The sequence below is a fragment of the Saccoglossus kowalevskii genome, chromosome 2 (assembly GCF_978046115.1).
Source record: "Saccoglossus kowalevskii chromosome 2, keSacKowa6.1, whole genome shotgun sequence".
Taxonomy (NCBI): Eukaryota; Metazoa; Hemichordata; class Enteropneusta; family Harrimaniidae; genus Saccoglossus; species Saccoglossus kowalevskii.
In genome coordinates, this window is record NC_140642.1 from 18801350 (window position 1) to 18824366 (window position 23017).

Below are 23017 nucleotides of genomic sequence, written 5' to 3' on the forward strand. Positions count from 1 at the left end.
AAAATAGAAATGGTACTACGAGTTGATTCACACGTTTTTCATGATTATCTCATAAAATATTTGTTCTATTGCTGAGTATTTTTTACTGACAACAGTAGACAGTCGGTAAGCCAGTGTATATCACCTAAAAAAATACTGCAGTGCAAAGAATTTATAGTAAGTTAGGGTGCTAAATTTTGACGCCATCTTTATTCTTGAGTACCTCGAAGCCTCTGTTATATTGTTTAGGAATTTCTTTCACTCTTCGTGACCTAAAATCGACGAAAAAAAGCCGTTCTATGAGTTGCAGACCTTGAAAATGTTTCCTTATTATGAATACAATGTTTAGCAATGGATGATTTTGTATTTGCAACGTAATATAATTACAATCAAAACTGTCTACGCCTACGATTTTGTTCGAGTGTCGATCAAATTCCGAATCCTAGATTATTGGCGAATCGATATCAGTCTCCTGTGGCCTAGTTACTCTGACTGTTGTTTCTGATTACTGTGGGAAGAGCTATAGGAGTTGTTTTACTGATTCGAACGATCCGACTCTTAGGGTAAGTTTTGTTTATATTTGAATTCAATTATTTTGCTTGCGTCGTCCACGGATGTTCAAGGTCTTCCTTGACGTCAACAACTCAACATTGACAAGTAAGCTTACATTTTGCAGGACTGTGACAAAATTGTGACATACAAGTCAGGACTAACCGCCGATCGGGAAAATTATCCCGATAGTGATACAAGACATGTTGTAACTTAGTCACCTGATTGGGATAAGAAAAATATCTTGATGAGGATAAATTTTCTTTTTAAACAGGTAGCACAAAATCGCACAGGCTTTTTTAGCCCTGCGTACAGTGCTGTGTGTACGGGGACGCGTTTGGTTGATAGATGTCCCCACCACAGCCCTGCGTACCTTCATAGACAAAGTCCGGGACTTTGAAAAATATAAATTTTTTAATGAAATAACATGCCCAGGTACCAAAAATGATGATTGATCACCAGATATATCCAGAACTCCCAGTTCGGAGTCCAATTGTGGATGGAATCGGCTACTTTGCCCTAAAAACAAACGCATTCTCTTGCGTGAATGAAATTAAAAATGGTGGCGTTTGGTGGATAATTCCTCTGGTATAAACGCGTTTACATTTTGTCCGTCTTTACTAGTCACTTTTTAAAGACATTTCAGTTTCATATAACTTTGTAATGGTTGTTACGGATAACTGTCGTCATTTCAACCGATTTCGGCTGGGAAGCTACTTATTTTTAACTTGCGCACCAATTACGGTGCGCTCCCGGACTTTGTCGATGGAGGTACGCAGGGCTGTGGTGGGGACATCTATCAACCGAACGCGTCCCCGTACACACAGCACTGTACGCAGGGCTTAGGCTTTTTATGCAAAATATTGAAAAAAAACCAAAACATTGTGTAATTTGCATGGTGCGTTCAAAGACAAAATATCCCAATTGGAATAAAAACCAATATCTCAATTGAGATAAACATCTCTTAACAACAAACAATTTGCCCTGCAAAACCTACATGTATTTTTGATCTGGCGTTTGTGTAGGTCTTTAGGAGAGAAGAATATAGGTCATTCACCTGATTAATCATTCACCTTTAAGTACATGTATGCAGAGAGACTGGAGATGTGTAACCTAAAATTAAAGCAGTCATGTGTGTCCTGGACAAATCTGTCGACAATACTGTATTAAATAAGAGAATTCTTTGAACTTTGATCCACCTCAACACAATTATAAATTGCTGATGTAATTTATACTCACAAATAAATATAAATTCAAAATTTCATAAATTGAGATCTTCTGCCAATCATGACAAAAATTACTCTGAAAAATCCACTACCCCGGTATATCAATTTGATGGCTAATACATATATGAACAAAAAATCATAAAATGTGAATTAATGGATGATACAAATGATGCTCTGGCTTAAAAAGTGGTCTGATAATTAATGTTTTTCTGCAATTCTGACGTGTAATTGGCAAGAACTGATATAAAAGTTTCTTTGAATGATCCTGAAAATGAAGGTCGGGGTCATAGAAATATTTTAGGTTTCTGGAGGCAAACTTGACTATTTTTATATTGGTCATGGAAAATGAAAACAACCCTTTACTTCTTATTGTTTCACTCAGTAGGTCATTGTGAACTATGGGAAATACAGCAGGCAAAAGAGACAAGGACGGACCACCAAGCTCTCCAAAGGAATCCCCAAATACTTTTGATTTCAAGCCAGGACAAACTCATCTTTTGTCTGATGATAGTTTTGAGTTTCCAAATCAGGTACGTTACACATGCATGTAAAAAGAAAGATTTCATTTATCATTTGTGAATCAATATATGTTGTGGGTTGTATTGTGATATTTAATTTTATGCTGTACCTCCCATACCCGTTTAGATAACAGATGTGAGAAAAATAATACACTTGGTATTTTGTCTGAGTTTCCTCTGTCACAAGCTCTAAATTTGAGTAAATTTTGGAAAGAATTTAATTTGTACTAACAGATATGAGGAGAAAAACATTTTGTGATTTTACTGATGTCCAGTCTGTTTGTTTTTACCTGTATCATCATCATCATAGATGAAGGAAAAGATGCGAGGGGAAACCGTCTGTCCACATTGTTGTTGTAGTTGTCTGCTTTTTTTGTGTAGTTACAACAACAATTTTTTCAAATTTGGGAATCTTATTAATTAGTTTGAAATGTCAACCATGTTCAACTTTTATGTGACTGGCAGTGTTTCAAAATGGAGTGAAATTTAGCTGAAATAAAACATTTGTTTTTCATGTAGTTATGATGACTTCATTGTCCAATTTTTGGTCAGAATTGTTCCCACCTAGATTTTCAAGAGTATTTTCCCATGCAAAATGTTTAGATATATTACTGCATCGCTTCATGAGTTTTATACAAAAATCATATAAATATATCTATTTAATCTAGATTCTTGATGGCCAAAGTTGCAATAGTTTTGCTATGTATTTTATGTTGTTTTTTTGTGGCATTATAGGATTTTCCACGTAGACCTCGAGCCAGTACTATATCTCAGTCGTCAATACAGTCTAATGCTTTACCAACTGTCTTCAGATATGAAGGCAATGCAAAGAACGCCAAGGTTGTCTATTTATCAGGGACTTTCAACAACTGGGCGAAAAAAATTCCTCTGGTGAAAAGGTAACACAAGAATTACAATACAGTTATAAACATTATTGTAGATGTATTAATTATTCACTGAGTTTTAAGTTGACTATTTTCGCTGACAAGTGGCATGTGCTAACAATTAAATACACACGAACATGTCTTTTTTTTCTTTCTGAATAGTCATGGTGACTTTACGGTGATCCTGGAACTACCTGAAGGTGAACATCAGTATAAATTCCATGTGGATGGTAACTGGGTTCATGATCCTACTGTGGTGAGTATAGAAATGGAGACAAAATCAGAGGACTCTGTATTTTATGTCTTGCATGTTTGCAATGCAAAATTTTGCAGTTCATATGTGCAATCATCAAATAGAAATACCCGTCATGTAATTCTAGAAAAAAACACTTGATATGTCGATAATTTCTTTATTAAGTATTGTCTGGATTTCTTACTCGTGTGAATGTCGCTGTTGTTGAGTTGCTGTTGTATCTTTTTTTGTCATGCATTGCATATGCAACATGCATCCCACGTTTGACAGGCAACAACTATTTTTTTTGTAGCCAACTTGTGTGAACGATCATGGAACCTATAATAATGTGATTAAAGTACAGAAGTCTGATTTTGAAGTGTTTGAAGCTTTAGCTATTGATTCTGTGAACAGCGGCACATCAGCCAGAGGTATATATATATATATCTAAATAAAGTTTGTACAGATCATTTGTGGAACTGCCAAAGCAATAAATTGATTAACTGAGTTGTAATCTCAAGTACTGCTCAAATGAAATGTTCTATGATTCTTATATCAAAATTTGTTGTCTTTATGTCATATTATGTCTTTTCATTCATTTCATTTCAGTAATTGTCCTGTTTATGTCTTGTATCATCTGTTTTGTTTCATCTGATCAAGTATTCATTTATATCAATTCTCTTTCAGTTCCCAGTTCCAGTCTTTGGGCAGGTTATTATCCTTTTTAAATCTTTGGGTGTTAGCGTTTCATCGTTTCTTCTACCACTGTGTATTGGATCCTGAATTGGAATTTGCAGGGCTTTTTTTTCTTCTTCTTCCTTATTTTGTGTTTGTGTGTAGTTTTCTCTTGTAGATTGTGATTCATTTCAGCTGCTGCTCCATACTTCTCTCCAGTGTTTTGATATCACCTGAAGACTCAAATCCTTTTTAATACGCACACTTCCTTCAATATTAATGTCTGCATCCCTGTTTGCTCTCTTAGACATTTTAAAATGAGAATAGATTGCTTAAAATTTCGCCGAAAAGGAGCTACAAAAAATTGTTTTAAATTAAACACATGCCAAAATAATTACCGACACTTTGAAATCGGTGCTTTCAGCAGTGCTATTTTTCACTGTCCAGTCATTATCAAAAGCTAATGCCTGCTCTCCATATCACCAGTGAAACTCACCAAACTAGCCAAACAAAAGAGTTTGTCTAACTTTATCTCGGCATATACTGTAAAATATTTTATTTTAACTGGAATTAATTTTTAGTGAATAGATTTTTTGGGTGTTTTATACTGATTTTTGGTAGGTAAATTGTAAAATATAGGGAAAAAATTATATTTGTAGATTTTATTTTCATCAAAAAATAAATGCCAAGCGAAAATATTAAATAAAATATTGTATTTTACAGTACATGTATGTTACTCCAAAATCAAGCCATATTTCTTTGCGAGTTTATTACCGGTACTACCAAATGTTGCTTACATGCGACAGATGAAATACACTGACAATCAGTAACAACTGAGAGATACTAAAGAGCTACAGTGCAATTTCTAATATTGACATACATAAACCATAAATTGTTTATTTTATGATTTTAATACTTTTTGGCAACCAGGCATTTCATGTGTAAGAAATAGAATATACATACTCCTGATAAAACAACTAAAAAATGAATGATGGTAATGTTAAGATAATTTAATACACTCAAATGTTACTCCATATTTTGTAAAAAGCTTAATTCAACCATGGTGTTTGTAACATTGTCATCAAATGACTGGTTTAACATTGTCTACTGAAAAGACTCAAATTATTTGCATGCCAATATTAGAGCCGCCATTTATAACTAATTTCTTGGAATACCTTTAGCATTGGTGGCGTTGAAAAATTACCAAGTTTTGTAGCAGTGTTTGTGATTGGGTTTTAAGGCAAAAATGTGCATGTGTTAGAAAATAGTGCAATAGCTGTGACTATTTCCTACCATGGAAAAGCTACAGATGGCATGTAGTTGTGTTAATGAGATACTGTAAAACCTGTCTGTTTAAAATGAACATTAGATTGTTGTTTCATATGTGCAGCGTTGTCTTTGAATAGTATTATAGTGCAGTCAATCAGCGACACATCATGCCCAACCTGCCACTAATTGCAACAGAAAATCTGTACTACGAAGGGTATTTGTCACCTGTTGCTATGAATAGACTTTCTGTTGCAATTGTTAACAGGTATAAATGTATATTAACTGGACTATTATCACGTAGCAAGATATTTAACAATATTTCTCGATTGAACACAGATGTTTCCGGCTCTCCACCTGGTGATTACAATACAGATATACCGTCTCGGAGATTGCAAGAAAAATCATCAGGACCGCCCATTTTACCACCACATTTATTGCAAGTTATACTCAACAAAGATATAGCCTTGCAGGTAATATTTCTCTGTATGTGTATTCTGTATATTAGTGTGGTGTTGTTTGATTTCACTGACAGCCATGAAGCCAACATTTCTCTGTATGTGTATTCTGTATATTTGTGTGGTGTTGTTTGATTTCACTGACAGCCATGATGCCAACATTTCTCTGTAGGCATTCTCTGTATATTGATGTGGTGTTTGAATTCACTGACTGTCATGATGCCAACATTCTGCATGTATGTGTATCGACGTTATGGTCTGCATTTTTATAATGGTATATATATTGTGCCCATAAACTAATCATCATTTGGGCAGTGGGATGGGTCAAAAACTAAATGTGTTAATACCCGTACTTCTATAGAATTTTGATTGGCTTGTACAGATAAAGTGAGGCTATCTCGATGAAATCCCGCGTTCAGTGTTCAACATTGTAATAAATTAAATAAATAAATAAATATTTTGATCGTTTCATGAACAAATTTGAATGAATCACTTTTGATGTTGTTTGTGTCTAGTTTCTGTAAAAATGAAAAGACTTAATACACATGTTTTTTTTGTTTTTTTCTTGTTGGCAGTGTGAGCCATCGTTACTACCTGAACCAAACCATGTCATGTTGAATCATCTTTATGCTCTTTCAATCAAGGTAAGAGATTTATTAGTTGCAGCATGCACCCATAATGTATGTGTGTGTTTTCTACCAGTGTTGCCTTTTGTGGTTACTTCTGTTTGCTTTCTTGCAAAAATCTGACTGTTTATTGTTTTTCTTAACTTCCCCCTTCTAATATGTTGCAGATTTAACTTTATTCCTCTTTCATTAGCTTAACGAGAAGCTGTGCAAAAATAAATTCACGCTTTAGATAGATGTTTTGAGATTTCTTTACATGCATGTGATTGCTTGAATTACATTATAATTATACATCTTATTTGTAGCAGTGGGTTCTGAAATATTACAGTGGATTTTATTTACTTTTATATTTCAATGTAATTCAGTTGCTTGATATACTGTACATTTTTACTTGCAACAATGAGAGAACCCCACATATGCTACTAGATACAAAAACTTGAATAATGTTGAAATATTCACTACGTTCAATTACCCACCATAGACTCCGGTCAGTCAAAATGACTATTTTGAACTGTGGGCATTAATCAGCGATTCTGCCGGTGACGGAGAGATAGAATCCAGGTCAGGGGAAGCCCCATGACCTCAAGATTCTTTTACCCCTTACGTCACGAACCCACGTGACCGAGGCCACCTGGCAGCGCCACAGGTAGCCGTCCTTCACTCTAAATTTCTCTCCGCCTCGAGTGAAGATGAAATCTAGCGAGCACTGCTGGATCGCCTGCATTTTTTTCCTGTCCGGATTTATAGCTTGGGTTGTTGCCGCTGCTCGGCATCCGACATGGCAGCTGGTAGGATAAGTTTTCCTTGTCATTTTTACCCTCGTGTCGTTTTCCCCTTTGTGTGTAGTATTTTTCACAGCAAAGAAATCAAAATCCGGCGCCACTACGTAGTCACATGTTGATTTCATGGCGGCACCTTTTACAACTGTAATTCGTTTCCCTCATGCATGTTGTCTTTTTTTTTTAATGTATTTAGCAATATATAGATGTAATGACAGCACCAGGGCTCGCTGCCATTTTCTTTCCGGTCTCCTCGTGTTTCGAGTCGACCGTGCAGTGGTTATATTCAGAATTTACCAGCATAGAACCTGCATCCAAGATACTTTGCCGTAGCTACGTGCGGGTTTCGGGGTTTTTGCGTGAAAGCGTTTTTTTTTTTTTTTTTCACTGGAGTTCTGAGTCCTGAGATTTTCTTTCAGAGCCATCAAAATCGCTGAGACTGACCGCGTCACAGCTAGGTCGCGCGTCCAGTAAACAAATTGGTTAAAGTGAGTTGCGTGTTTTGCATGAGTGGAAAGTCCTCACGCTCGGCTACGGGTACTTCATGTATCGGGACGTTGAGTAAGAGGCCCGACGGTGGAGGTACCGATATTTTTCTCGGTCTCCCCCGCTGATCGGAGGGCAGCCTCACAGTCTGTTTTTTCAGGCGGTGGTTTACCCGATTTTACCGGCTGCAGCGAGGCTGTGCCCCTGGAGGCTTTCCTCCTATGGGGCCCGTTGCGGGTCTCTTTGTGGACCCTTCCTCGCACGGCACCAGGTTTGCCTCCGAGTTGAGGGCTTTGGTCGAAGGACTGTCGGGGCAATTGCGTCCCTGGCAGGCCGGGTAGATCAGACGCAGTCGGAGTGAGCTGTCTCCACTGTGTCCCCTCGGTGGGCAAGCAGGAAGAGACACGAAAGCATGTTTGCATTCAAACACGTCTCTTCCGGGGAACCCCCGTTCCTAGTCACGATTCTCCCACTATTTTGGGGGGTGGCCGAGGCTCAGGCTAATTGCACCGGTCCTTCTCTGGATCCGCGGGCACTGAATGCCAACGGGGTGCTGGTAGCCAAGTCTCCGATCTCGGGGCAGGGCTTTCAGGGCAGGGCACGCGTTGAGCCCCCCCCCCCCACTTTCAGCCAGCTAGGGTTCGTCACGTGGTAACGGTACAACGGTAACGAATTTATCCTTGTGTCCGGTCCCCGCTGTGGGTTTTGACTCCTTTCTTACCGACCCACGGGTGTTCCCAGAGGGAACCGACCCTGTCATGAGACGCACAGTCGAACACGCTCCCTCTCACATATTTTAAGTTAAAGGAGACGCAGTTCGCTCGCGTTGGATACAGCCGGTACTCCAGGCGGTCCCTCAGAGTCTTCCATCTGTATGACTCGGTGAGCCACGCTTTTGGGGCGAGGCGGAGTATCATCGATCCCAGTGATACGATGTATATACCCCCACCCTTGATCCTAAAGCGACCACCTAAGGTTGCTTCAACACTTATGGGATCACAGGCGTCGGGATCCAAAGCAACCCCGTCGGCACATCTCTCCCCTGTCCGTCTGAGTGCGGAGTGGGGCGCAGAGCATGCAAACGGTGTTGATGGGCGGCGTTGGTCAGCCGCGGAGGATGTAATGCTTAAGGCCCCCGGGTGGGGATAACGTTAGGCAACACTTCCCACTGGACCAAACGCTACCCGGTCGGTGTGTTTCAGGATCAAACCCCATAGCGTGGGATGAGACCAAAACGCCCCCAACCGGATTCCAAGGCTCCTTCCCCAGACCCCGGTACCATGAATTTGGCAAACCGGGCAAAGGGGGATGGCTGCGTTCCATGGGTGTCTTTGCCAATTGAGGACGACCCATCTAGCCCTGAGGGCAGAGTTGCTTGAGCGCATTATTATGCGTGCCCAGCACTCTGGTGACCTTGGAGGCAGAACGCACCAGCCTCCTAGACCAGGCGACATTTTTACTGGTGGGCCACCGCACATCTATGTGCGACACCCCCTAGTGTTGCCTGGCTCGTTTGGCCAGGGCCACTACTGTGCTACGAGACGCGGCCTTAGACGCACGTGTTTTCGCCGACAAGCTGAGCCGGGGTACGTCCCCACCTCAGTGACGCAGACTGGACACCCTCCACCCTCTTTGTTCAGGGAATGGTGGGTACAGTCTCGGAGCTTCGGAGTGCAATGAATCAGAGGGTTCAGATCGAATCCGCTAGCCAGTTGGTCCTGCCATGGGCAAGCGGAGGGCACCCCAAGCACAGAAAACACAACGCCCTAGGGCGTTGTCCACTAGCCAGAGTCAGCCAGGAGGCAAGCGCTTATACCCTTCCATGGGAGGGAAGGGTAGTGGCGCGCGCCCCCAGGGAGGTAAGAGCCAGGTGGTGGCTCCTCACCCTCTCTGGGCGGTCGTCTACCCGGCAGCAGGGGAAGCATGTTTGACGCTCACCTCTGCAACCGGGGGGGACAGGCACGTGTTCGGTGAGTGGCCAGGTCACAACTTAGTGACTACTTCAGGCCTTGGGGAACTCACCTCATGGGGGAAGGGAGCACCCCTCCCTCCCCCCCTCGCAACTGCCGAACACATGGCCACACATCCCTGTCGTACACAGATTGCACTGGTGTAGTTCGGTTTGGAGACGGCGGGTGTCCGATACCTGGACCTTTCCAGGTGGTGACATCCGTTTACGGCATACCGCTGAAATCTCCATTTCCCCCCGTCAGTGTCTCCCCTGTTGGGCACTGCCAGGGGACTCCCACAAGGCGGAAGCAATCAGACAGGAAGTAGCAGTTTGCTGGGGAAAGACGCCATACACAGGGTACATCAGCCGGAACTAAGTCCAGGCTTCTACCCAAATGTGTTCGTAGTACCAAATCTACAAGTGGCAGGCGTCCAGTTTTGGACCTAGACAGACTGAATCAGTACGTGCCCCTCGATCGGTTCCACATGGAGACACCATTCAGGGTTCTTCTCTCCATCCACCGTTTTGACTGGCTAGCCCCGCTAGACTTAAGCGGGGCCTACCTGCACGTACTGATGCACCTAACGAGTTGCCATCTCCTTCGAATCGCCCAGCTGGGCCAAGTATTCGAACTTCGGTGTCGTTACTGACCAACCTCGGGCAGAGGGGCCCCCTTGGACCAGCTCGCCGCAGGTATGACTCTGGTAACAGATGCCTCCCCCCAGGGTTGGGGAGCGCATCTATTGGACGAACAAGCCCAAGGATATGGCTCCCGCATAGTTTTGGGACCACCATATCAACCGGCTCGAACTGTGAGCAGTGTACTTAGCACTACCACGCTTTCTACCCGTAGTTCGAGACCACAGAGTCCTGCTCCGGCAGGGGGGGACGCATTCCCCGTCGTTGTCAGTCCTACCGGAGCAAAATCCTCCTTTGGTGCCTGGAATACAATGTGGAGCTAACCGCACACCACCTTCCAGAGGTGAGGAACAGTCTGGCGACGCCCTTTCAGGGCGTCTCCGTCTCCAGAACACGGAGTGGCTGATACCCCAGTGGGTAGCCTCCAGGCTGTTTCGGCTGTGGACGGTCCAAGGTTAGACCGTTTGCCGCACCCCGGAACACCAAGCTCCCAACGTACGTAACACTCCTGCTGACTCCAGGAGCCTGGGCCAGGGTCGCTTTGCTACCCCGCGGACCCACTTAGTTGTGTACGCTTTTCCTCCCTTCCCGCTAGTCCACCGGGCACCGGAGAAGACTTTGACAGGTGCACACCTGCATATTATCATTGGTCGCACCCAATTGGCCAAACAGGGCCTAGTTTCCACTTCTGTCGGAAACGATAGTCGAAACACCAGCAGTGCTTCCGGACTTACCTGACATGCCGTCCCAACCAGACGGCGCACTACCACGAGCCCAGCGGGTATCACTTACCCACATAGAGGCTCTCATTAGACCCGCACATACAAAAGCTTTATCACAGCGGGCTGCCAACGTTCTGGCCAGGGCGAACAGGGATTCCACCAATGCAGCCTACATTTCTAGGCTGCGAGCATACACTGGTTAGTGTAGCGGAAGGGAGATTGATCGATACCATCCCTCTATTGGCCAGGTAGCAGGCTCCTTCGTCCACCTGTTTGACGAAGTGGGTTTGTCCTATGCAGCGATCACTGGCTACAGGTCGGCCTTGTGCCCCACCATTCAAACGTACGGGAACAAGACTAGCCGATTGTCCTATTTTTAGGAGACTATTTACTGCTTTCCAGACGCCAAGACCTCATACAAGGGAGCCGCCCAACTGGGACTCTTCGGCTGTGTTGTCTGCTCTAAGCAGACTGCTTTTTGAGCCTCTCCAATCAGCACCACTCAATTTTTTGATGTGGAAAATAGTCTTCCTACTGGCCCCTCGCCTCAGGTAGGTGCCGGTCAAAGCTAGGCGCGCACTATCCTTTGCGGACGGTTGTGCCGCTTTCATGGGCGATCAAGTTGTACTAAGACACGAATCGGGTTCTCGCCAAGAACCAAATCCCAGGACACGATCCTCAACCGATCGTCATCCCCCGGCTGGCAAATATTGTCAGTCCGGAGGATCAGGAGGAATTGCTTCTCTGCCCGGTCCGAGCGCTGAGTTGCTACGAGAACCGTACCAGGTTTTCTAGACGGGGAACCAAACACATGTTTTTGCGTTATGGCCCTGACAAGCGGGATAAGCCGGTTTCCCCGACTTCCATCCCCAGGTGGATTACTGCGACTGTACTGGAGGTCTATAATACACTATCCTCCTCAACACAGACCTTGCAGAGACACCAAGTACAAGAACATGAGGTCCGTGCGATTGCTAACTCACTAGCGCTAGCGTCAGGTGCCCCCCCTCAAACACATTCTGAGGGCAGGCTTCTGGAGAACGCAGAACGTCTTCATCAACTACTACCTAGGAGACACCCAATCTATTGAGCAGGGTCTCTTCAGGTTAGGCCCCGTCGTAGCGGGTCAGGCCTTGTTTGCTGACCCAGCCCGAACGACTGCAGGGGCCTCTGCGCATAGGCGATAAGTCAGTCTCTGCATTTTTGCGGGCAGATTGTCTGTTCTACTAGCACTTCCTGGAAGCTCCCAGGTTTCGCTTCTGTCGACCTACGCCCTCATGCGAACTGTTTCGGTCCTACTTCAAGCTTATCACCCCCGAGTTCGGCTTGGGTCTAGCTTTCTTGGGCACACCGAACCCTGTCACCACAGCAGCATCGGCTTCTTGCTTCTGGGACAGCACAGGCAAGGTAAGACACCACCCTTCTTGGGTCTTAACTTAGGTTTTTGGGTTTGTTTTTCATCCCGGACTGGGGGAAAGTCTTTCATCATTCTCCTTTTTTATCTGTTTGCTCGGAAAAACCCGCCACCTATCCGTGTCTGACTCTGCCTACAGTTCAAAATAGTCATTTTGACTGACTGGAGTCTATGGTGGGTAATTGAACGTAGTGAATTTAGGCGAGGGTTCTCCGAACCCGCCTATTCACATAGTTCATACCCACCATAGACTCCGGGTCCCCCCCAACCTCCCCACTCTTTCCGTTGCGTTGGTCTAAGTCCTCGAGGCGGAGAGAAAGGAACCAGAGTGAAGGACGGCTACCTGTGGCACTGCCAGGTGGCCTCGGTCACGTGGGTTCGTGACGTAAGGGGTAAAAGAATCTTGAGGTCATGGGGCTTCCCCTGACCTGGATTCTATCTCTCCGTCACCGGCAGAATCGCTGATTAATGCCCACAGTTCAAAATAGTCATTTTGACTGCCCGGAGTCTATGGTGGGTATGAACTATGTGAATAGGCGGGTTCGGAGAACCCTCGCCTAAGTTTCTCAGTAGCATCCCTCAAATGCAACAGACAATTGATACAAACTGTTAAGTTTTCATTATTATACTTCTTTTTTATAAAAAGAAAAATCAAGGAATGTTTTTTTTTTTCAGTCTACAAATGTATGCATTGCGGTCTATCGCATGACAAAATTGCTTTGAATCTCACAAGGCACTGTGTTACTTCATACCTCATCCTATCGTATGCTAAATCTAAATCAGTTGTCAAGTAAATTTCTGTCCTCCTTGCCCATATTAACATAACCTGCTATAACATTCACTCGCATCAAATTATGTTATTTATTATTCAAGGTGTTATTTTTCATATGAATTTAGATCTATGTTCCAATTGTTTTTTTTTTACCGTTCTCTGGCAGATGTATCTAGTTTCGAATCACGACAAGTATTATCTGACTCAATATTTACCATGATACTTGAAAACAATTATAGTGGTATATGTAGTATCTTTTCAGTTTTAGATACGTTTTGTCCCTTGTTGATTTATTTTAGCTTAGTTGTGAATACTTCACATTAATAATTCTTTGTTTGGCGTGTATCCATTATCATTCATTCCAATTGTAATGAAAATGTCACTCAGTGTAGGGTTTTAACCGTTTTCTTATTATGTGTTTTTTCTCCCATAGTTTTCAAACACCCACTATGTTGTGTATATGCACACCAAGTCACTAATAATTCTGCTATGCTCTTGCTTTCCCACCAATCTGCAGTAATACACATTTGTTGTGTGCATGTCTGTGTACATTTGTTTTTGTCATTCGTAGTTATGTCTTGTGTTCCGTGTGGGCATGTATCTGTTGTGTGGAGTTCATTAACGTCCATTGTTACGTGTTCAAACCGCAAACTCCTTTCACTTTCACATTATAGGACGGCGTCATGGCATTAAGCGCAACACATCGTTTTAAGAAGAAATACGTTACAACATTGTACTACAAGCCCATTTAAAAGGATAAGAGAATGGTTGGTTTTCATGGTGGTTTTTTTTTTTTGTACATATTTTTTTTTTTTTTTTTTCATTCATTACACTCATGTAAATTTTGAGAATGGGAAATCAAACCAATAGTATTTTGATACTTTCAGGATGGCGTGATGGCTCTGAGTATGACACAGCGATACAGGAAGAAATACGTCACCACTCTGCTATATAAGCCAATCGATGGTGTCTAGCGACTGTGTTTGATGGAAATCAATTTGACATAACATTTACCACTATTATGCGAGAGGGGAGGGTAGGGTGGGTGGGTGTGTTTGGGAGAGAGAGAGAGAGACAGGGGGTATTATCTTCCAGAAACCTACAACATCAACAGCTGAAGCAGTATTCATGTCTACATTCAATCCCCCACATGTGCATGTTGTGAAAGCACAGGTTGTGTATATATGTTGTGAAGCAGCACTCACTTTTAGTTTTAAATTATGTAGTGGTACATGTAGGCGAATGCACACGTCTAGACAATCCAGTTGCTGATGTGATTTAATTTTGATAGTTGTTTTATGTCAGGGAAGCATGAGAGATGGTTATGCTGGACTCAAGTGGTTTGTCTCATCAGCAGATGATAAGCACCACTCTCTTAATTTGGCTCTAATCTAAAACTAAAAAAGGAATTTATGTACATAAAATGATGGTTTTTGAATTCAGAGTGAGATGCTTGTCTCAGCTAGCTTGTTTCATAAACACAACCATTATATTGCGATGTAAACTAATTGTCTGTAGCTGTTATGAATTCACAGACGATCCCACCAACTCTCACGTTTACCTATACCAGATATTTCCAGTCAATGTTTTTTTTTTCACTATCATTTTACAGACTGTTTTATTTTATAATCATATCTATATTTTTGCTTGTCTCTTTTTAGCTTTCATGTACATGTAATTGAGCCTCTTTTATACGTCTTGTATTTCAGTGTTTCACACTCAATACACCAGTTCGCTAGAAATCTGCATGCAACACTGCTTTTTTTATCTGCGCTTTTTTTTCTTATAAAGAAAGAAACAAAAATTAGTGTTGTTTTTAAATAAAAAAAGATGTTTATTTTGCTATTCCATGTCACTTTAATTTGATGGCTGGGGCGCAATGTACAAGATAAATGACTTGCCTATTGATCGGTATTCTTCGTTTGCAGGACGGTGTGATGGTGCTTAGTTCAACACGACGATACACCAGGAAGTACGTCACTACAGTTTTTTACAAACCAATAACCAATCTGTAGTGAAGCAATAGTTCCCACAACGTTCAACAAATCAAGACCGTCTTCAGATATTGTTTCTTTATTTTTTCCTATCTTGATCCAGATCATATTTCAATGAAAAGGCTTTTTTTGTTGTTAGAATTAATGCGTGCACCACTGTTAGTAGCACTTCTTTGTCACTTGGTTGTTGTTAATAGCAATAATGTAAAACTGCTGTAATTTCATGCTCCAGGGAAATGTGGACATTTCATACGGCTTTGACAATCACAGTATTACAAATCATCAAGTTTAATGGAATAAAAAGAAAGTGAATCCCAGTGTGCCCTCAAAGCTGATATGACACGGCTGTGATGCGACTAGTTATGCTAATTCACTGGCACGTCATTGACGCAACAGAAAAACATCTTAATATCCCCGTAATTGCACAATAAGTGTTAAAATCAAAAATCATTTTCGTTTGTGTCTCAAGTCATCTTTACAGCTGCTTACAGTTTTGTTCTCAAAAACCTTTCTTTCCCTAGTACGGTATGCAACAAACCGACTCAACTTCATTTTGGGTGAATTTAGAGGGCACACTGGCGGACTCAGATTGTATATAAATTGTCAGCAAATTACGTAATTCAGATTGTTTTTTTTCTTGTAATATTGATAACATTTCTCTATGTGCCAAGCTCAGACAGACAGACAGACAGACAGACAGACAGACAGTCAGTTATTATTAATCAATGAGTACCTTATATAATTTGTGTTCACAAATGGGTCTCTGATTCATGGAGTTCTGGGATGGATGAGATTTATAATGCCCTGGTTCTTTCTATCATTAGAAAGACTAGAGTTGTACAATTATCTATGTATGTACATGTATCTATGGAATGTTCCATGAGTGTAACAATAAAAAAAAAGCTGATTAATACCATTATCTGGTGTGTGTGTCACTTGATTTACAAAGCATTTCAATTGGCAAACTGGTCGCATACTTTGATGTCTACTCACAATCGGCTCTTGTAAGATTCTTTATTGAAATTTTATGAGGAGCACCCTGCTTACTGAATTTAGCAGGTGATAGTCTAATACATAGCTCACAATTAAGGCCTTGAAAATTCACCAAATATGCAGAAATCTTTGTCAGAGTACTACTACAGCATACTGATTCAAGGTGTCCACGTTTTGGAGAGCATTATATGGGGCGACTAGCACAGATTTTCACAAAAGTCGCAGAGATAGAAAAAGTTCAAATGGTTACATTTTTCTTCTCTGCAAAACAAATTTGAGGACCCTAAAAGCAAGATCCACATAAAAGGAATGGAATATTTGGGACATTTAATATACAAACTGGGAAAAACTTAAGGCACAGTCATAAGTTTATTTAGATACTGAACAGGAATTGATTTTTACTGAAACCAATAGAACTAAATGCTAGTAATATCTCCAAATAAGGAGCTATATCATATTGAATGAATAAAATTATGAACAAAATCCATTAAAAATTGTGAAATAACCTTGGCTGAACAAGAGCATGAAATCCATCCATTAAATGTATCATGACATTATTGAAAGGTGGCTCGATTGTTATACATGTACCATAGTCAGGTTACGATTGTAGAATTAAAAACCTCAATGATGGTACATTGTAATTCCAACGAAAGACAAAGTTTAATTTCTTTTCCATAAGAAGTTTGTGGGGAGAAAGGAAATTGTTTTTATTTGGAACAGAAATTAGGTGGTTTGACTCAATGAGCGAATTTAATACTGTAGTACAGAATATAGCCTATTTCGACAGTGACAGGGTTGAAACATGCGCTTTGGCTAGGTTATTTAGTGTTATAGCAAGTCTCAGAAATATTGGGGCAGCCAAATTGCAAACTCGCGAATGAATTTACTAACTGCTTGGGTTTTGACTAAACAGTTGGCTTTTGAATGGCGCTGGTGCCGACTCATGGTTTAGTCCACTCTGGGCGAGTCTATATTGCATTAGGGGACATAGAATGCTTTTACATAGCCTGGTACATGTATGGATTCTCCTGAATGATTTGCTTTGCGAGGCATTATAATGTACAAGTAGTAGCTGGCGTACAAGTGATAATATGATAAATGCGATTAATCCACCGATATTTACTATATGGTGGTAGCCATCTTGAACACTGCTTGAAACTAAACGAACAGACAAGTTGAGATACAGTTTCCTACAAATCATGAAGAAAATAAACTTCAACATCCAAACGATTGGACTAATATTAAGGCAATCGCTAATAAAATTTGACTTCATTCGTCGTTTTTGCGTGGACAGTCCCTTGTATACGAACACCTAATTACACGAAGAACATAGAACACTTTCTCTGGTATATTTGAAAGCAAAATCGCCATCCAACTGTGAGACCGCTGCTGATTAACTCCTCAAGTATGACGATCGTCCGCTACTGTTATATAGATTCACCCAGAGTGGGCATGACCACAAAACGACACCAGCGAGATTCGAAAGCCAACCATTTCGTCAAAACCATAGTAAATTGGCTGCCCCAAAACTTCTGAGACTTGCTGAAACATGGCTTTCAGTGCATTCATTACGAATCAATCTATTCACCAGACCCAATGTTAACCCTAAATAGAACTTGGTGTGAACTGACAGAAGTACTTCAACTATATCAAATGTGCTTCATTATCAATGGTTCCCCCCAAAAAAGAAGTGTTTTTTTTAACACAAAGTACAACTCAAAGAAAATCTCTTTATAATACATGTACATGTACTAGTAATGGCAAATAGCAGATTCTGTTTATTATAGTTGAGTGGCTGCATGCACACATCTTTTACAGCTGAGACAGGATATTTGTTGACAAGCTACAAGTCAATCCACCACCATCAGGCTCCAAGTTGACATGTTTCACAACTCCATCCTCCACAATAAGGGAGTATCTAAAAATGAAGCATATTGAAATATTAGCATTCACTGGTAAAGTAATTCTTAGAGCATGATTGAAGAATATACAATGTATATTTACATGAAGTACAGCGATGATGCGATTTAATAAAATAAAATTTTATGACAAGTGGAATAGTCAGAATAGTGTATAGTGTTTACGGAGTGTATACTGGTGCTTGAGTGCATACACCCATATACATGTATAATATTTCGTTTCTATTTATGGATATGCTAGCAAAAATTAGCATCATCAGGAGGTGTCCGCACATGTAGTTTAGTTACATACACTTATGCTCACAAAGAGATCCATAGACATTACGGTTGCAATCTACAATAACAGCTGCCAATATTTCAATGTTCTACCAGACAACAAATTTGAGTAAATATGGTAAAACATGTCTTTTTCGCGAATTTAGCGAGAGAAATGATTCAAGATGTCGCTAATGACTTTATTATAAATTCAAAATGGCCACCAAACAACGTCTTCTTTCTCCACACACACTTTGTTGAATCATTTTTTAGCTCCGCTGTTGACTTTGACAAGCGGAGCTTATCATACGAGTGATTGTTCGTCGTTGTCCGTGTCAATGTTTTACTTTTTCGATTTCCTGAAAACTACAAGCCTGAATGCTTTGATACTTGGTGTATATGTACCTTGGGTAGACCTCTCTCAGATTTGTTCATTTCATGATGATATCTTCAATTCTCTAATTTTCGTGAATATTTTTGTCATTTTTGGTAAAAAGTGATATTTTCGACTTCTTGTTAAAAACCGCAAGTCCAATTTGCTTTGATATTACATATATAGGTACTAAATGTGGACCTCTCTCAGATTTGTTCATTTTGTAATGATATCGTCAATTCTCTAATTTTGGTGAATATTTTTGTCATTTTTGGTAAAAAGTGATATTTTCCACATCTTGTTGAAAACCGCAAGTCTGATTGTTTTGATACTATACATATTGTTCATTTTCTAATGATGTCTTCAGTTCTTTAATTGAAATGTGCATTGCTAACAGCGGAGCTATCTCAGCCAAGAGGCTGCTTGTTTATCATTGCGAACATAATCGCTCAATTAACATTTCGATATTACCGGTACGTCATTTTACCACAATTCGCTAAAATTGCATGTCGCTTTTTCAACATGTTTTACAGTACTGTTACAAGAATATTTTACATACACATTAAGGTATTAGGTTATTAAAACAAACAAAATTTATGATTCATGCAATGCCAGTATTATGGTACAGTGAATTTCATTCAGACTTAAATAATTTTCATGTGAAGTATTAACCTCAGATATGAACATGATATGCAAATAGGCGTGTGCAGAATAATTCAGTTAGAAACTGGGAAATAAGCTATCCTGAAAACTATTCCTACTCACCTCTTAGAGCGCACATTTCCAAGTTTGGCTGTGGCATCAAGTTCCATATCAATGGCCTGTGAAATATTAAAATAAAAAATATTTTAAATTAATCCTGAAATACCAATAAGCTCTTTGAAAAATATTGTGTATGGATATGTATATGGATTAAGTTACAGAACACATCTTAAATATTGTATGTCAGCAGGCAACACAAATTTAAATGGCTGTGGTCAATGTGCACGTGTTCGTATTTCATGTAAATATATTCATATTCCATTGTGTGTGCAGCTATGGATTGTATATTGAGCAGAACACTGAGCGACGGTCATCGCCCATTTAATAAAATAATCGGTTTATTTTCGGCCTTCACCTTTCCACTTACCACTGATTTAAATGTGTTCAATCATGATCATTTGATCTTACCTTAGTGAATTCCCCTTTGTAATCGGCTAACATGCGAATCTGCAAGAAATGAAGGATTTCTATCACATACTGTAAAACTCATTCAAATTCATGAGTTTCAAATTTTTGCAAGACAGTAAAAATCAAGAAAATTTGTAACAGTGAATTTTTACTGGTGTTTTTCAAAAATGTCGCGTAATGAAGTGCCACAAACTCAAAGGTCAAATAGCAACAATTCCTAGCAGCAAAATTTAAACGGTTTACTGTGAATTTAGAACGCAAGTGACATTTTTACTGATACGAAATTTGCATGATTTTTAGATTTTCGTAAAAATTAACCAAAATTTGTCTCTTGTGAAATATAAGCACTTACAGACAACGTTTTCTGATTAATAAAATCATTTGTACAATCTAACAGAAAATTAATGCTTTTCCCATCATCTGAAAAAAGTCCATGTGAAAATAATTACCTTATCGCCAACGTTGTGTGCTTCTCCCCATGAAGCCATTACAAACGCATCATTGACCGCAATACAAGCAATCATGTCTATTCCCTTGGATTTGATTTTATCATGATCTGTTACATATCCGGGCAAGTGAGTCTAGTAAAAAAAACAAGAATATGTACTTGTCTGTTCTCTCTCTCTACCAATCAGAAAGCCAGAAGTCAAGTAATTAGCATAACATTTGCATAATGCCTCCTGGAATGGTGTAGCTAAAAGAAGGCTGGAATATAGTGGATATTACCATACAGTATCACATACAAGGCTTTTAGAAATGGTACATTTAGTGACGGAATGGCAAACAGCATTAATTCACTGGGTTTTATTTTCACTGATAAATGTGCTGAGTTAAATTCAATGGATGATATTTTTCATAAAAAAGCTGTGAAATTAAAAACCAGTGAATATGATGTAAAATACATCAAACTAGTAAAATTATACATAGTAGACTAGAATCTATGTTTATTTAGAGAAATTCAGTGCTCCACACGAGTTTGTCAACTCACTTGTAAACTGCCATTACAGTGTAAACATACTCATTAAATGAATAGTGAATGTAATTAGCCATCATATTCGCTGATTATTAATTAATTAATTAATTCATATGATTGTTATCAGGCCACAATCTTCCCCCTTTTCAAAGTGATATATTAATCTGCTTATTTGAAAAGCAAAAATGAGGCCAAAGCCAGCTATCTGCCTACATGCATCAAAGTGATTATAACCATGGCAATACTAATACTACAACCAAAATAACCCAGTATAATCCAAATATGTGTATATTATTTTATTTTCTCGCAGTCCAGCTTATTCAAATATGTCTCTCTCTGTTTTAAATTTCACACAACTTTTTTTTTTTTCCAAATAAGTGTCTTTGTAATTTTTTCAAATTACGTTATTAATATCTGTAGCTGTTTTAGGGAATTATTGAGGTGGAGCCGAAATTGAGCACTTGGTGCCCTGGGATTGAGCAGTTCCCCTTTAAAAAAGCAATACAAGTTTATAGTGAAAAAAAAAAATCAATAGAATTGGAACGGAAATTAATTAAATTAATAACAATACATGGTGTTTTCAGGTGTAGTATGAAACCAGATATAAAACCATATTTTACCTTTGAGCATCCTGGTGTGAAGGCTCCAGGGACTGCAAATAACACAGCCTTCTTTCCAGCAAACACTTCAGATATATTTACTTCTCCATTGGGACTGCCTTCATGAACTGTTACACTGGGCAGTTTATCACCAACCTATAGAAAACAAAGTACATGTAATGCTCACAAAGCTTACCCATATCTCATTTATGACATATACTCTGGACACAGACCTGAGGCAGCAGCTCCTCTTCATGTGGTGTGATAGACATTGCCCCCCCCCCCATAGACATCATTTCCAAACAAGGAAAATATGGTCCATTGCAGTGCTTTATTTTAAACAAATCTCCCACTAAATTTGAACAAATTAGGTTGAAATATTGGGAGAATTTATCCCACTCTAATCGATTATTCCTGTATGACAACAAAAAAAGTGATTTTTAGGACATTGTTGCTGTTGGGCTGTTCTAATGGTCTCGGACCTACTCATAAATTGTACAACATTCAAGATTGTGTATCTAAACAAATATTCGTATCAAGTGATCATGTCTACTCGTCAATATTTATCTCCCGATCTGGTAAATTTAGAGGAAAGTGTTTTAGCTTGGTGCCCAGTAGGTGCCCAGACTTGTTGTTTTGCATAATTGCGTGCAGACAGATTTCGCATAAATTGGCCCAGGAATTGGTTGGCATTGCCGTCATATTTGCGGTGTATTTGTTTAATGTCCGCAGACACCAGGTCGGACCGTCATGCATGCCAATCCAACCCGACAAATGAAAACTACTTTCAGTGTATTAGTCACATGGTCAGTATCACATGACTGGCAACCATTAAAAACACTAACTTCGGATTGTTATTTACTGGTAGGCAATTGCCGTACTAAATGACCGTTATTGGAAGGTGTCTTATACTGTCGAAACGTAGTGCCCGGGCGTATTGATGGTGATATTACCTTTATAGGCATATTGTAAGCCGCTGTCGTGAAAAACGATCTATAAGTTGCTCTGACACCAACGGAAGTTCGCACCGCTATGAACATCTGCAAAGACTGGTAGTGCGAATACAAATTTATCCAGGCACGTGTCGAAATGTCAAAGGTCATGCAGTATTCCGTTGCTGGACTGCCACACTGGGTTCACCAATCAAAATTGCCAATATTCGTTCGGAACCGAGAGATGTCTTTCTGCAGACACTTCTGGAGAAATATTGACCAGTGCTTACTTTGTTAAATAATAGTTTATATACATTTTCATAATGTAATATGAACATGAAAATTGATTTTGACATAATACAACTTTCTTTTATGTATCGATCAGGGTATAATAGTGTCGATACATTGCTCATATGGAACGCAAATTTGGCGTTGCCATTATTATAAGTGAATTTAAAGTTGGGCTTACATATTCAAGATCTTGCAAGATATTTCATTAGAATGATAGTGGGACAACGGTGTGAGTAAATAAGTGACAACACATACAATGAAATAGTCTTGCAAGGACGCCGAGGTGGCCACTTAAATTGTCTATTCAACAAACGATGACAGAAAATTCAGAATTTGCGCATT

The 23017-nt window shown here is 40.1% G+C and overlaps 2 protein-coding genes across 8 annotated transcripts; one reads left to right on the forward strand and one right to left on the reverse strand.

The window, feature by feature from the left end:
* Positions 1–184: 184 nt before the first annotated feature.
* Positions 185–16086, forward strand: LOC100371289 (5'-AMP-activated protein kinase subunit beta-2-like). Of its 7 annotated transcripts, none has more exons than XM_085492595.1 (10): positions 185–542; positions 2137–2284; positions 3008–3171; positions 3319–3412; positions 3702–3819; positions 4076–4099; positions 5669–5802; positions 6363–6431; positions 13851–13943; positions 15105–16086. In XM_085492595.1, the coding sequence occupies exons 2-9, from the start codon at positions 2153–2155 to the stop codon at positions 13926–13928; spliced, it is 813 nt and encodes a 270-aa protein (XP_085348721.1). In that variant the 5' UTR covers positions 185–542; positions 2137–2152; the 3' UTR covers positions 13929–13943; positions 15105–16086. The 7 variants fall into 7 exon arrangements, with proteins under 7 accessions (XP_085348721.1, XP_085348722.1, XP_085348718.1 ...); XM_085492596.1 differs by lacking the exon at positions 15105–16086 and adding an exon at positions 14064–14173; XM_085492592.1 differs by lacking the exon at positions 13851–13943 and having other exon boundaries at positions 14064–16086.
* Positions 16087–16170: 84 nt separating this feature from the next.
* LOC102800466 (peroxiredoxin-5, mitochondrial-like) lies at positions 16171–22517 on the reverse strand. The gene is made up of 6 exons (XM_085492599.1): positions 22406–22517; positions 21474–21608; positions 20330–20461; positions 19881–19919; positions 19476–19531; positions 16171–18081 (listed from the first exon to the last, which is right to left on the reverse strand). The coding sequence occupies exons 1-6, from the start codon at positions 22490–22492 to the stop codon at positions 17976–17978; spliced, it is 555 nt and encodes a 184-aa protein (XP_085348725.1). The 5' UTR covers positions 22493–22517; the 3' UTR covers positions 16171–17975.
* Between the last annotated feature and the right edge of the window lie 500 nt (positions 22518–23017).

Excerpts from the sequence above, each read along its gene's own strand:
- LOC102800466 (XM_085492599.1), bottom strand. The coding sequence starts at position 22,492 with ATGTTCATAGCGGTGCGAACTTCCGTTGGTGTCAGAGCAACTTATAGA. Across the intron at positions 19,920-20,329 it reads CACACAACGTTGGCGATAAG|ATTCGCATGTTAGCCGATTA; the intron begins GTAATTATTTTC and ends CATTTCTTGCAG. Across the intron at positions 19,532-19,880 it reads ACAAAGGGGAATTCACTAAG|GCCATTGATATGGAACTTGA; the intron begins GTAAGATCAAAT and ends AATATTTCACAG.
- LOC100371289 (XM_085492592.1), top strand. The coding sequence starts at position 2,153 with ATGGGAAATACAGCAGGCAAAAGAGACAAGGACGGACCACCAAGCTCT. Across the intron at positions 2,285-3,007 it reads GTTTTGAGTTTCCAAATCAG|GATTTTCCACGTAGACCTCG; the intron begins GTACGTTACACA and ends GTGGCATTATAG. Across the intron at positions 3,413-3,701 it reads GGGTTCATGATCCTACTGTG|CCAACTTGTGTGAACGATCA; the intron begins GTGAGTATAGAA and ends TTTTTTTTGTAG.